Source organism: Bos taurus, chromosome 1, assembly GCF_002263795.3.
Source record: "Bos taurus isolate L1 Dominette 01449 registration number 42190680 breed Hereford chromosome 1, ARS-UCD2.0, whole genome shotgun sequence".
In the NCBI taxonomy this organism is placed as follows: Eukaryota; Metazoa; Chordata; class Mammalia; order Artiodactyla; family Bovidae; genus Bos; species Bos taurus.
The window spans coordinates 107,596,947-107,612,751 of record NC_037328.1 but is presented as its reverse complement, the minus strand read 5'-3'; the positions used below and the strand labels follow the sequence as shown (position 1 = coordinate 107,612,751).

General features: G+C 42.4%; 1 protein-coding gene and 1 non-coding gene across 6 annotated transcripts in view; both read left to right on the top strand.

Moving 5' to 3' along the window:
• SCHIP1 (schwannomin interacting protein 1) overlaps positions 1-15,805 on the top strand; it is a 179,582-nt gene that overhangs the window by 119,155 nt on the left and 44,622 nt on the right. The window contains exon 1 of one of the 5 annotated variants that reach the window (NM_001046412.3): positions 10,152-10,667. The exons of the other annotated variants lie outside the window; for them this stretch is intronic. Within the exon in view, the coding sequence (NP_001039877.1) occupies positions 10,590-10,667 (78 nt within the window). The 5' untranslated portion in view covers positions 10,152-10,589. Of the gene's footprint in view, positions 1-10,151; positions 10,668-15,805 lie in introns of those variants that run through there. 5 annotated transcript variants of the gene reach the window in all.
• Positions 7,544-7,615, top strand: TRNAE-UUC (transfer RNA glutamic acid (anticodon UUC)). Its single transcript has one exon. It is a non-coding gene; the product is annotated as a tRNA-Glu (tRNA).

Below are 15,805 nucleotides of genomic sequence, written 5' to 3'. Positions count from 1 at the left end.
TTAGAAATGTCCCCTTTTCTGATGAAGGCTTGCTTATTGATTTATCTATTCTTAAGGATGATAATAGAGTAGTTAAAACAAAGTCCCTAGATTAGCATCTTAGTGAGTAGAAGGAATTTATTTGTAGGACTGATTCCTTTCATCCATAATGTATACCATAGTTTCTTTTTTTTTTATCTGATTTTATTTGTTTTTTTTTTAATTGAAGGATAATTGCTTTACAGTATTTTGTTGTTTTCTGCCAAACATCAACATGAATCAGCCATAGGTATATATATTTCCCCTCCCTTTTCTTTTCTTTTTTTTTTTTGGCATATGGTCATTTCCTGACCAGGGATGGAACCCACACCCTCTTCAGTGGAAGCAGAGTCTTAACCACTGGACTGTCAGGAAGTCCTGTATACCACGGTCTCTGAATGGAGAAACCCTGCATGGGGCTTCGGAGGCCATTCCCCTCAGACTCATTTGGATAATTCGGTGCGCGTGTCTGGGTGTGTGTTGCTATTACCTTTGTCATCATCATCATCATCTTCGAGCAGTAGCAGTCTCCAGACTACTCCTGCCCTTGCCCCTGTTCTGTGGTCTGTGTTCAACGCAGAACCCAAATGCTCTCTTAAGACCTAAATCAGAGCCTGCCACCCATCTCATAATTCTCCTCCTCGGCATAAAAGCCCACATCCCACCAGGGGCCCCCAGGGTCTTACATCACCTCACCCCTGATTCCTCTCAGACTCCTCTCCCACCCCCTCCGCCCCTTCACCCCCTCTTCTCATGCTTCCTGCATGTGCTGTCCCTCCTGCCTGGTATGTGCTTCCCTCCAGGGAGCCCAGGTGGTTGCAGGTTTAGCAAGCAATCTGCCCTGTTTGGGGCATGTTTATACTAAAAAATTGTTCACTTCTACCTGAAATTCAGATTTCACCCTGGCATCAGGTATTGCTCCTGTTGGTGACCCCCACAGCTTACTCTCACTTGTCACCTTCTTGTGAAGGCCTCCTCTGGACTTTCTGTGTCAACTTCCAATTCCCCAACTCTATCCAATCTTGCTATTACACTTTACTTTCTTATTTGGCGTTCATCACCATCCATCAGACTACATGTGCTGTGCTGTGTTCAGTCGCTCAGTCATGTCTGACTCTTTGCGATCCTATGGACTATAACCCGCCAAGCTCCTCTGTCCATGAGATTCTCCAGGTGAGAATACTGGAATGGGTTCCCATTTCCTCCTCAAGGGGATCTTTCCGACCCAGGAATTGAATCCACATCTCGTGCGTTGGCAGATGGATTCTTTACCACTCTGCCACCTGGGAAGCCCATCAGACTACATTTTTGTCTATTTTCTGTCTTCCTTACTCCACAGAAGCTCCACGGGGACAAGGATTTTTAGGTTTGTGTCCATCTGCTCTCTCAGTGCTAAGAACACGCTCTCAAATAATATGGATGCATGTGACTATTGTATGTAAAATTGAGTAAGAAAAAAGGCACTGTAAACACTCTATAGCATTGTGGTTTCTTACACTTTGATGGACATTGGGATGATTTTCAATCCTATTCCTATTCCAGCTCCCTGCCGTCAACATGCCCTGATTTCAGTGTCTTAGGATCAGATTATCCCTTTATTTTTTGTTACTTTTCTCATCTGTGAAATGGTATTTTTTCTTGTTAACATCCTGGCATGATAGTTGGGAGGTCCCTGCCAGAGGCCACCTTTCTGCATCAACAAGTCAGTTACCATGAATTAAGAGCCACTTTCTCCCAATGTTTACGTAAAGGGCTCAGTGGAGATTATAAAGCAGCCCCAGGAAACCATGCATTGCTTCACTTCCCAATTATTTATTGCTAATATAGAGAGTATAACTGATTCTCAGGTATTACTTTTCCTAATAGATGATTGTTTTGAAAAAGAGTTTCACTGCTTGAACCCCCTGTTGGAGGTGGATGGATATGCCATGCTATGAAAAAATTCATCTAAGTAGGAGGATGTTCAGAGAGAAATTCTCAGGCAGAATTTTTCATGGTTGTTTTATTTTTAAAGTTTCTCAGGTTGTCGACATCTTTGTATACTTTTCTCCCTTGCAGGATTTACATTAGCACAGAGGTTACTGAGGCATGTCTTGTCATTTTCAGTTGTAGCCGTGTTAAAAGATAGAGCTATCGACCTCCATTTTCCAGTCTTGGGAGGAAGCCAATCTCTTCAGGAAAGAGCCTTGCCCACAGCTTCAGGCCTGGCAGCCTTTAAGAGACCAGATTCCTCTACACGATCTCAGATAGAAAGCGTCAAAATACTGTTAACTTGAAAGCACAAGCTTAGGTCAAAGGGTCCATTTTGCTTAAAAACTCCCAAAGATTTTCTCCTCTTTCCCTGCAGTCAGTTATGGGGATTAATGTGTATATAAAACCAGTGACACACTTTTATCCCTTTCTTTCCGTTGCTTAAATTCCTTTATGACCACTCCAGATATAAACCATACCCTCATGGTCTCAGCTCCAGTAGAAATGAAAGAGGAAAAAAGTGAAATGGTATGTAAATGACTCTCATCTTTTTCCTCCCTTGGGAGCATAAAGAGACTCTTCCTTCAAATGCACTCCTGATCTTGAAAAAGCAGAGTGGAAATTTTCATACTTCCCCATTTTCTTTAGGATAAACTTTTGCATGGCATTTAAGGCCTAATCATGGGGACTTCCCTGATGGTCCAATGGCTAAGACTCCATGTTCCCAATGCAGGGGGCCTGGGTTTGATCCCTGGGGACTAGATCCCACGTGCCAAAACTAAGAATTCACATGCCAACACTAAAGATCTTGCATGCCACAATGAAAATTGAAGATCCATTGTGTCATAACTAAGACCCAGCACAGCCAAATAAAGAAATAAACACTAAAAATATATGTATTATTTTTTTTTAAAAGGCCATGATCTGAACCCTGGAAAGAAACACGCCTCCCTCCCCACCTTGTCCTCCTGCCCCCACACAGCCGTCAATCCTTTTTCTTTGCTGCGCTGCCTCAGCCTGGAATCCCTGCCACCCCTACACCTGCTTATGCCTGTTGCAAGCTGATGCACTCTGAGGCTCGTGTCACTTCCATCAGGAAACTTTCTCCTCCTCAGTGCATCTTGTTTTTACCTCTGTAAGAATCCATTTACAGCTAGTGACATATAAGTCTGCCTCCCCGATTAGACAACAGGCTCCTTGAGGACAAATGCCTGATTTTCATTTCCTGCCCTATACACAGATTGTGTGTTCCATAAATGTGTGTTGGACTGATTGGATTTTCTGCAGTTGGTCCTGTTCTGAGTCCCCAGGATGAGGGTTTTGCTTCGTAATACCAGAGAGAAGCTCAGATCTGTGCATTGCAACTGGGAGTGGGTGAAGGTGATCCCCCTGCATTGGGAGATCAGTCTTAGCCACTGGACCACCAGGGAAGTTCCCAGAGTTAGGCCTTGAATGCCATGCAAAGAAGTTGGAAATTTATCCTAAAGAAAATATGGGAAGTATGAAAATTTCTACTCCTTGTATGTGGCTTATGAGCCTCTTGCCCAGTTGCCATCCCATGTGCTGAGATGAGGGACATGGTGCAAGGAACAAAATGAAAGAGACACACATCCCACCCTTCCCAGAGACAGTCATCAAGAGTATACCACCACACCTACTTCTCCTTCACCAAGAGAGGTTCCCCAAGGTGAGCCTCATGGTCTGTCCCCAGGCACTTCTTCAAAACACCCATGGTCAGTGGAAGCTAGTAGTCATCCTCAAGACACCTTTCTTAACATACTGAATTTTGCAGTTTTCGTAAATCTCCTTACCATATAGAGGGGTAATTTTACTGCCTCCTGAAACACCAAATATTCCTTGGGCAAAGTGTTTCAGCCCAATTGAAGTATTGTACCCATCACCTAGAATGAAAGGTGTCCTATATTGGTCTCAAATGATAAAACTAGGGAGTATATCAATTTAAGTAGTACATCAAGATATCTTAAAAAGCTCTTGCTGGGAGAAAGGAGTAAACAGACCTTCGTGCCCAGATTCTAGTGGGTTGTTTTGTTTTGTTTTGTTTTTGCCTCCATGCATGGTATGTGGGATCTTGGTTACTTGACTAAGGATGGAAACCTCAGCCCCTGCATTGGAAGTGTAGAGTTTTAGCCACGGGACTGCCAAGGAAGTCTCTCTAGTGGGTTATTTACTGGTTAACAAAAGAAAGGAAATATAGTCCTGTCCCCATTGACACCAGGCCAAGAGAGGGCTCATTTTCCAGTCCCCTCTTCGTGTGAATGAGAAAACAAGGTATCAAATTTGACTTCATCTAAGATTCCACTCAATTTAAGCCTAGTTTCATCCACAGCAGGGAAAAAAAATATACTGACCTAATAGGGGAATTTCAAAGCATTTAGTGCACTATTTGATACAGGCTTTTAAAATATAAGTTCAATGAAAAATAAATGAGTAAAATAAAAGTTCAATGAAGTTATTTTTATGTCTTGTTGTATAGATTTTTATTTGATTGGAGAATTTTTTTCCCTGGAGTGTTGAAGAATACGTTGTCTTCATTGTTTTGCCTGGTTGGGGGTATAGTTGTATTTTGCCTTGTTGAGATACAGTGTGTTTGTCTGAGGAGGGAATAACATGTCTATCACCTTAAAAATTAAGAAAATAGTTCTGGATACAAATTCATCTGCACTTGTTTTTAGGCTGTATATCTGAAAATAAAATGTGTATGTTTTACCACAAAAGGAGCACAGTGATAAGTACCCAGATGGGAGGGAAAAAATCATTTTAACAGGGTTTCAGTGTGGGCCTGATCTGAAATAGAAATTTAGTACAAGCACATCATTCCTATTTAAAGTAGCACTGAGAGCCTCAAACATCATGATTTAGACATCAAGTGATTTTAAGAAATAAATGTGCAATGCATATTTTAAGCCAAAAGTCTAGTATTTTCTCTTGGAAAGAGAGTGGTGGTGGGGATTGGAAGGAAGTGGGCACATTGCGATGATACATGTCAGTGCTTGCATGAAGAGCAGAGACCTCACCTTCACACACACACACACGTGCATGCACGCACACGCACACACGCACAGTCTTGGGTAACTAAGACTTTACATGCAGAAGCTCAAGATTAATAGTATCGTATTCTATTATTTATTTATATTCTCCGTACCAAGGGAAAATGTGAGATCTTGGTGTACTTAGTATTCCCCTGAGCACTATGTGGAAGCATCAGAAATTACCAAGCTTCCTGAAATAGAAAGTACTTTGACAAAATTGCTCGAGTTCAGAAGAAAACAGTCATCCAAAGGCCTAGTGACAATCAGCGTAGGAGAGCCATTAAGGGGGAAAGAATGCTAAGAGCACAGAGAAACATAACGAGGGCGTTAACAATGGTCCCCCTCTGAAGCGCGGCATCGTCAGCCAGTGACCACAGTTGGCGTTTCTCGTACTCAGGTCTTCAGATGGGCGGAAAGCTTGACGCCTGTGGTCCTCAGTTTTTCTGATACGAATAAACAATTGACACTCTGTCTCCTTCCAATGCTTTAACCTCCTCCACTGCACACTCCCAATGCCATTAGTTTAACTTTTTAAATCTACAATGAAACGTCCTCTGCAAAACAATATACAGATTTTCACGGTTTATCTAGCTATCAGAATACCTTAATTGAAAAGCAAAGCAAATTTAGATGAATACTGCACAGAAGAAAAAAATAATTTTAAAAGAGATTATAAATCAGTGTCGGTTTGTGTAGCACATGGAATTTGGAGGCTAAGGCTGAAGGAGAGGCGGTGGGAAGCTAAAGGGTTAATCAGGATGAACTAAGAGTTTCCATTAATAAGAATAGGAAGATCTTTTGACAGTGCATAAGTGATTTCCCAGTAATGCGGTCTGTGTTCTCAGAGTCAATAATTTCCACCAGTGGCCGATAATGATCATTTAAAAGCATTAGCTCACGTGACCAATGCGCCTCACAGTTCAAATTATGGCTTGACAGGAAACTGAAGCTCTCCATTCTGGTCCTGAATTTCAGGGCAGAGGGGGTGAGCAGAGGCCCTTTCAACCTCAGGGATTGTAAGTGGCTCTGTGTACATTTTCTAAGAGGAAGCATTAGTATCTGGCCCCATGTTTTGCAGGCAGAGTTCATTTTAGAGAGGGCAGCGGTAGAGGAAATGAAAGATTCAGTCACCCAGTCATGTCCAGGCTCCTCTATTCATGGGATTCACCAGGCAAGAACACTGGAGTGGGTAGCCATTCCCTTCTCCAGGATAACTTCCTGACCCAGGGATCGAAGCCAGGTCTCCTGCATGGCAGGCAGGTTCTTTACTGCCTGAGCCACCAGGGAAGCCTGGTAAAGAAGAAACCAGGAAAAGTTCTCTGTAAGGACATGACTGACTGTTCTCCTCTTGTTTGTGCACGGCTGCTACAAAACCACCAAACATTAAGTTCAGCTCCAGTGTTCTAAGGTGGTGTTTTGCTTTTTCATTTCCTGTATTCGTTTGAACCTGTTGGAAGTGAAATTAATTACAGTGTTGATCCCAAGCATGTAAAGTCAGGGTCTTACCACCAAGCCTAGAAATATGATCAAAAATAAGATAATGGCTTATACTGAATTTTTTCAAGGTCTCGAGCTGTGCTTCTGAAATGTAAAGTGCACTCAGAAATCTTAGAGCTCTTGTAAGACTGCAGGTTTTGATTCAGTAGGTCTGGGGTGGGAACTGAGAGTTGGCATTTCCTGTCCACTCCCAGGTGATGTAGATGCTGTGGCTGGAGGACACAGAGCAACGCTCTAGAAAGCACCAAAGATCAGTCCTTGTGACAGGAAGATAGGATATATTTTAAGCTGGCACAAACCATCCAGATAGTAATGATACAGCTCCTTCTGGAAAGGGTCTAGGCTACAAGCCTATGTCCCGAGCACTCACTTAGGGAGGGCGCAAAATACATTCATCACCACTGGAGACCAGCTTTTAAAAGAAGGTGTTTTATCACTTGTCTCTACATAGAACTTAGTAGAGGATCACTTTTGCCAAGAAAAGATATAGGGAGTAGAGGAGGAGAATGGTTTTTATTACTTTCTTGGGACTAACCCTTGTTCCTGTTGTACAGCTGGGAAATTTCCATCTTGGATTTTGAGATGCCCTTCTCCAAAAGGCAATCTATTATAGATAAATATGCATATATATATATATATATATATATACACGCACACATATATATGTATGTGGTCAATATATTATTGGTGCATATAAATTAATTTGAATATGTTTATACATATACATAGTTAATATTGAAAGTTCAGTCCTTTTATCTGTATATTTAAGGCCACCTTGTTAAAACCTGAAGAAGGGCATGGCAACCCACTCCAGTATTCTTGCCTGGAGAATCCTATGAAGAGAGGAGCCTAGCCAGCTACAGTCTATGGAGTCATAGAGTCAAACATGACTGAAACAACTTAACATGTGTGCATGCTTGTTAAAATTAAAGTCAAAAGATAATAATTAGATGTATAGTTTTATGTACTTTACTAAGTCTTGTAATATCTAAATTTTTATTGGGAATTCCCTGGTGGTCCAGTGGTTAGGACTCAGCACTTTCACTGCCATGGCCTGGGTTCAATCCCTGGTCAGGGAACTAAGATCCCACAAGCTGCATGGCACAGCCAAATACATAATAAATTTTTATAATCGCTCGCATGTTAGCTCCTGATTATAGATAGCTAAATGGGCTAGATGCTAACCTAGGTAAGAGGCTGAAATCACTGAAATTCATGGTAGGCCCTCTCCTTCAACCTGAGCAGACCCATGTTTACTTACCTCTTAAATGTATGTGGTTTCCAAAAAAGATTTCGGTTGAAAAGCACTCATATAAACTATTAATATTTCCTTCCATGGGCAGCATTCCAAGGAAACATTGTAAGCAGCCCAAACCTTTCTCCTCTGTGCATGTATCTATTCAACATATTCATCGTCCACTTAACATGTGGGAGGTGGTGTCTAGATGCTGTGGGGAAAACAAGATGAATAACACAAATCTCTGCCCTCTTAGAGAAAGGCTTGAAACTGTAACGGTTTTAGAGAAAAACCATTATCAGTCTAAAAGCAGCAGGGTAAACCTGAAAGCAAAGTTCACTGTACAGTGTGTTAAGTCACAACTATTGATGAAGGAGTTTTTATTTCATTCCTTGAGGTCTGATCATCAGGGGACAGCAGTGACACATGCTGAATGTTACAGATATGTGATTTAGAAAATTGTGGCAGCATGTGATACCATTTTTAAAAGCTACATTTGATTATTGTTGGGTACAGTTGTTTCTTAGAGGGGCAGACAGTAGGAGGCAGTCTCCACACCCATGTAGAATATGGGCCACAGAAGCAAATTCTGTGCTTCAAATTCTGGCCTGACCGTGAGCAAGTTGCCACTCTGGGGCAATTCCCTAGCCTCACTGATTTCTCACTCCACTGTGAAATGCAGTTTGATGATAATATCCACCTCAGAGGGTTCCTGTGAGGACTGAAGACAAATGTAAGAGGCACCTGTAAAGTACCTAGCCTATAGCAACCCCCAATAAAGGGTATGCCGTGTGTGCTAAGTCGCTTCAGTCGTGTCTGACTCTTTGCAGCTCCCTGGACTGTAGCCCACCAGGCTCCGCTGTCCATGGGATTCTCCAGGCAAGAATACTAGAGTGGGTAGCCATTCCCTTCTCTGGGGGTCTCCCCAACCCAGGGATCGAATCCACATCCTTTACGTCTCCTATATTGGCAAGCGGATTCTTTAGCACTAGTGCCATCTGGGAAGCATGTTGATATATGTCATGTAATAAGATGCGTGCTTGCTTCATTTTAACTAGCCTCCTTCGGCAGAGTTTAGTATGCAGAGGTCCTTCAAAGTCGAGCATCCTTTATTTTAACCCCAAAGCCTTACCTCTGGAGAATTCTTGGCTTTGGGAACACCCAGCGTATGGCAGCATGCAGTGACCAGCATGACCTCTCAGGCCTGGAGGGTGTACTGGGCTTCTTGCATGCAGGTGATGGGACCTCTGTCCAGAGCAAGGGTCCTGGGGTCTGGAGGAGAGTCAGATGGGAGATCTCTGCTAGGAGAAGGCCTGCCCAAAGACAGGTGTGGCTTGGGAGACACAACTCCATCAAACTGTCTGACAAAGGCACAAGACAGTCTCAGGGCCTGGGGTAGGGGTGAGGGTAGAGTTAAGCAGGGGTTTGGATTTGAGTTAGGGGCTGTAGAGGAAAATATTTGCTTTATGGAAAGAGTGCTACAGAAAACCACGTTAAGACAACTTTATCCTACAAGTCTTCCACAAATTGATTTTATTTTTTTAATTTGTGGAGAGAAAATACTAAAGTGATGTGAGCACGTCAGCAGAGGTGCAGATGTCAAGAGCTGGCTTGAAGAGCATTTTGCCCTAGAACTCTGTTCTTAACAGCATTGAAGCTGGTCAATTCAAGAATTCACGTTGGAAAACCTATTGACTGGTACATTTACTGCTTCCTGTCTAAGCCTGTCAGACTGTAAGATTATGCTGCTAAATGGAGCCTTGGCCCTTGAATTCTCTTCTTTGACCTGTTTCTCCTGCACACAGTAACTTTCAAAAAAAATACCGCGTATATATTTTAGTTTATGGCCATAGTAACTTGATAACAAGGAGCGTGTGTTTGTGTGCGCACTTGTTAGTCTGCTTCTTGCATCAAAACATCCTGCAGCTGTGGGCCTTTTCCTTCTCTGTACGTAAAGCCAGTAAACAAAGCCAAAAGCCATGGGAAAAGGGTAAAAAGAGCAGCAGCAAGGAACGTCCTCTTTTGTGAAAACCCGCCACCGGCTCTTAGAAAAAAGTTGATGGATCTTTTTCTCCTGCCTGTATTACTAGAACAAAGCAACGATTCCGGGGGCAGAGGGGTCCCTTTCTGTGTTGGAGAAGAATTTCATTCTTGTGCTGGGGTTTCTCCCTGAAGATGAGACTTTCACATTTGATTTGAAGAAATGATTGGTTATAGGAAAAAGGCAAGGGGGAAAAGGCAAACATCTGTCTCACAGGTTAACTTTTAAATTATACTGTTTGGTTTTGTCATGCAATACCCAGCTTTTAACTCGCCAGTGAAGTCTGTGAGGCAGGGCTTTGCATCTATTTTTATCCCGTACACTCTATCCCTAGTTCAGAATAAGATTGCTGGCTTCCTCCAGAACTCTTATCCACACTCAGCCCTGAAGCGGGAAGTTCAGGGGTTAAATTGGCTTTTCCTGGATTGGGGGTAGAGAAGGTGCTGGGGAGAGGCATCCAGGCAGGATCGTCCAGGGGAAGAAGGTGACAGCAGATGTGGAAAGGCTGGACTCTTAACCAGCCAAGTGTCAGGGCAGAGTAAGCCTTAGAGAACAGCAGCTGCCCCTGTGCCGGAGCGTGGAACAGACCGGGGGGGCCGGGTGGGGCGGTGTCTTTGGGACAGAAGGGGGCAAGGTCACACACAGCCGGACACAGACTCTTAGCTGGCTCTCCATGTCAGCATGAGCGGGAACCAGGGTCCTGGGCAACAGCACATCAGCCTATCAGGATTCATGGGATCTTATTTCTTAAGTGAAATTGTAAAGAGTTAAAAGGATGAATTTGGACAGTGATGGAATGGATGACATCATCAGTCAAGAATCCCTATTGGATATGGAGGGGAATTATAAAAAGGTAAGGGGGGAGAGCTCTTTTGTTTGTAAACAATCGGACCATTTTTCTAACTGGGAGAAAGATAACCCTAGAGGAGTGGCCAGATTCCACACTCAGTGGCCATTGCCATAATATATTCAGGAAAGCTCAATGCACAGAATCGAACGCATTAAGTTGGGAGAGTACTTCCTTCTGCTTTTTTCAGCTTGTATTCATTAATGTATTGTAGCAGTAACTAGAATGCACATGTTGTTCTCCTGAAGTTGAAGAAAACTTCTCTTGTGCTTTTAGTTTCTAGTTAGGCTTTTTATGAAAGGAATAAATTTTTAAATTATTGACATGTTGACAGTTCACCTGCAAGAAATAACCACTAGCATGTTTAATCCATCTTTCTAAGTTTGACCTTTTTTTTCAGTTTGATCTTTTTAAACAACGAAAACTATGAAGTTTTACTAAGAGAAGTATGGGGGTTTAAAAAAAAACTGGTACAGTATCTGCTAATTCTTTGCTTGCATTTTCTTTTGCAAGTCAGTAAATATATTTTTAGTATGTTTTATATGATAATCATTTCATAATAACAACCCCAAGTAAAAATAGCTTTAGTTACATGGGTGAGGTCATGAAATTAAACTACCAGTGTATACTTGTCTGTCCACAGAAGGCTAAACACTATGTCCTTCCCCCTTATTATTTCCTGTAAGTCAAGTGTAGGTCACGACACAGCACAGTATGAAAAATCAGGACCTGGAAAGAAAGACCTCTTTCCCTCAGAAGCAGATGACCTAAAACAGTAGAACTTGCTCCTAAATTTTTAATTTGATCAAATATGTCACTTTTTTTCCCCCTAGATTGAGATAGAAGATCTGTCTTAATAGATCTTTATATATAATAATGTAAAATATGGCAGTTTAGATCTTATATGCATAATTGTGTATGAGTATGGGGGCTGTTTAAGTATATCCTTTATTTCTTAGGGCAGTTCAAATAGTTTCTTTTCTTTCTCAGAAACTGAAACTTAAATTTGTAAAAGAGGTTTAAATGACATACAGTGTTGCTCTGTGTGGGTTTTGTCCTTTGTGATCCCCAAAAGGAAATGAGCGCCCGAGGGGATAAATGCTCAGAGTCCTGAAACCCTGACACTTCTCTGATGTCCCCTCCTGCCAGAAGTGGGTGTGCAAAAGATACTTGGGATGCTCAGAAGTCAGAGTCACTTACCCAACCCGGTAGAACAAGTGCTCAGGTCTCACGTTGCCTCTACATTCAGTGCCAAAGGACTGGTCACATTTTCTTTGTCACAGCGTTTCTCAAAAAGGAAAGTGTAGGTCAGTTTTCACTTAGGAGAAATGAAAGACGTACCATTTGCTAATGCAGTAACAATAAAGTAATGACTACTGTAGTTTTATCTGCTTAGAAACAGAGAGAGCCCAGATGCCAGGAATGACTGAACCATGATCTGCGGGCTGCGTGATAACAATGCTGACTAAAGTGTCAAACATGAATTGCTCAAGTAGCTTTAACACCTCAACAATAACAAAACAGAGTTGCATTGTATCACCCTTTATCTCACCAAGGCAGTAGCACGCCACTGTGTGACTTTAGGAGAAATTGTATCTGAGAGGTTGGTATAGAAGACTACTAGATGAAACTTCTAGATGTGTTTCATCTAGAGATGAAACACAGAGATCTGTATGTGTCATTCTGGACCCTAAATCTGAGAGTCGTTCTCTAGTCATTTTAGCTTTATCTACCTTTCTCAGGCAAAGTGCTTTCAAATTGTATACATATCATGGAACTATGAAGGCTTCATTATGCTTTAAAAAAAAAACTATTAACCATTTCATTAAGAATGTCTAGTGAAGCCAGGTGATACAGGCCTTCTTTAAAACACAAAAGATAAGAAAGAAGTTACCTAAAATAAAAATCACTTTTCCTAATTAGAACCTTCCTTTTCTAAGTTTTTTTCCCTCTAACGTATTTTTTTTTCTTTCTTTCTTTTTTTTTTGCTGTTTGGTTTACTAAGTAGAAAACTTAGATACTTAGATGCCATAAAGCAGTGGTCTGCAGGCTTTTTTGATCTCATATTTATCAGTAAAATGTTTTTGAACCTAAGCCATTAACATACACGTATCCCACTCATAATTACACATGCATGCTAGGTCACTTCAGTTGTGTCCAACTCTTTGAGACCCTATGAACATAGCCCTCCAGACTCCTCTGTCCATGGGATTCTCCAAGCTCTAAGAATACTGGAGTGGGTTGCCACACCCTCCTCTAGGGGATCTTCCTGACCCAGGGATTGAACTTGAGTCTCTTCTGTCTTCTGCATTGGCAGGCAGAGTCTTTACCACTAGCGCCACCTGGGAAGCCCCATAACTACACATATACCGCTGTAAAAATCCATCTTGTGTGTATGAAATTTATACACTAGTCCTTTGGTATCCACAGGGGATTGGTTTCAGGATCCCCACAGATTCTAAAATCCCCACAAATTCTAAAATCCCAGGATGGTCAAGCACGACATGGTATTTACATATAACACACACATCCTCCTATATACTTTAAATAATCTTCAGATTACTTATAGCACCTCTCTCTAACCTCTGAATGCTCAGTCATGTCTGATTCTGTGACCCCATGGACTGTAGCACACCAGACGGCTCTATCCATGGGATTTCCCAGGCAGGAATACTAGAGCAAGTTGGCATTTCCTCCTTCAAGGGATCTTCCTGACCCAGAGATTGAACCCACGTCTCCTGTGTCTTCTGCTTTGCAGGCAGATTCTTTACCTACTGAGCCATCAAGGAAGCCTGCTTACTACTACTTAATACAGTGTAAATGCTATGTAAATAATTGTAAATACAATGTAAAAGTTATACAAATAGCTGCTGGATGCATGGCAAATTCACATTTTGCTTTTTGGAACTTTCTGGAAGTATTTTTCCAAATATTTTTGATCTGTGGTTGGTTGAATCCACAGATGCAGAATCTGTAGATGTGGAGGACTGACTGTACACAAATAGGTATTTTCAAAACTAAGATGTTTAAAATATAACCAAAAGCAAAAGTTTTAGTAATTTCTTCTTTCACCTCCTTATATTCTGAGGTCAGTTGTCCAAAACAATTTGAAAATTGGTATATCCCTGCCTGGGTACAATAGAATTTCCTATACCACTTGCACTAATAAATACCGCCCTGTGTATAGGGATTATTTTACAAGTTTGTTTTAAAGTCAGGCAAACAGCCTTCAGGGGAAAGGTCATTTTACAGTGACTGAAATTAGTTTCCACCCAGGCAGAGGAAGGAAAAGAGTACGCATCTGTTTCGTTTCCTTGGGGAAGGTCCTGTTGGTAAGAAAGATGTTTCATTTAGGACCTCTGGTTTTTTCAGGAACAGTAGTAAGACTGTACTCAATGGAAAACGTAGCTGAATATCTAGAAAGGAAAGCGTGCACCTTGGCAGAATCCGAGGTGTGAACGTTCAGTGCATTATGGCCCCGCCTTGCTCTGAGCAGCCTCTGGCCCTTTGGTCACACAGCCCATTGTCTTCAAGACACAAAGGCACACAGGTCAGTGTCCTGATTCCTTCAGCTATCACTCACCAAGAGCCCTCCTGGGTCCCTGGCTTTGTGCTCGGGGTCAGGATCACAAAAGGGAGGTTGGGCTTTCCCTCAGGGAGCTTACAGTCCACATGGGGAGGTACACACACACATAGGCTGCCCTGAAATTGATGCCACCTGGAGGGATGTTCAGATGGCCGATGTGGACCTAGAAAAGGCACAGCCCATGCCATCTCAGGGCGAGGGATGGATCCAAACTGTACCAGTGGAGGGGAGGGGTGGGGAAATCAAGAAAATTTAACATGAAATACAGCAGAGGACTGGCTCCCACTTCGTGCCAGAGCAGAGCAAACACAGGGAAGCCGGCCTGGCTTTCTGTCCCCAGGCTACTCCTGGCAGAAGGAGCCGCAGCCGCAGCCGTGTGTGGTTGGAGGATGGGCAAGCCGGCTCGCCAGGCTTTGTTTCTCTGGGGTGCCGTCTCCAGTGTGGTGCATCCAATTATGGTGAAAGATTAGGGAGGAGCCCGTGAAAAAATTAAAAGGCTGGAAGGAACAATATTTAAAGTGAAGCCCCAGCTGCGCCTCATGTTTTTTTAAAAAGGTGAATGGAAATGACTGCTTGAGATAAACTGCAATAAACAGGAGCACAGAATGCCAGCTGCCATTCCAGACGAGAGCTCTGCCCGCCCCACGCAATTACTGAGGAAAAGCAGCCGTCGACCTCTGTGCACCCTCACGTCTTCCTATCTGTGAGGCTGAATGCGCTTGAGGAACTCCGTTAAGTTACTCAACCCTGGACAGCCCCACCTCAGCCCCCCAGGGACAGTCTCTTCCACTCTCTGGGCCAGAGTCTCCTTTTCTTTCAAGGGAGAAATTGGCCGGATTGGTTTTAGGTCTTGTAAATATGAAGCCTCTTGGCTCCTCGTTCAGGCTTCTTTGCATCTTATCACCTGGTTGGTGCACCTCGGTGAGCCAGCGTGGTCAGGGAATGAGTTCTTTCAGAACCCATAGATTTTTCGGATATATGATATGTGGATTTTGTCTCAGTTTAAAAAAGACTCACAGTTTGTGGGAGGGAGAGTGAGGTTTATTTATTAACTGAGATACAATTCACATACCTTAAGATTCACATTTCCAAGTGTATACTTTGATGGTTTTCGTTATATTCATAGGGTTCTACAAACCACTGCTTTCTAATTCAGAATGTTTTCGTCAGCTCCCCTCCTTAAAGAAGCCTGTCCCCATTAGTAATTACTCCTAATTCCTACCCCCCCCCGAATCATTAATCCATTTTCTGTCTTTATGGATCTGTCTGTTCTGGACATTTCTGAATCTCTCTCATCCCTTTCTCCACTCTTCTCAGCAACTTACCCCACCCCTCCTTTTAATATTAACAACTGGACCATTTAATGAGTTTCTCTCTGGGTCAGACACTGGGTCAAGTACTTTCTATATAGTATTTTATTTCATCCTTAATACAACCTAAAAAATAAGGTATCTTTATCCCTTTTTTTCAGAAAAAGAAACTGGGGCTTAAAGTGTTTTCATAACTTGCACTATTAAGTGTCACAGTGGAGAGGTTAACTTGGGTCTTCCTGGCTCTG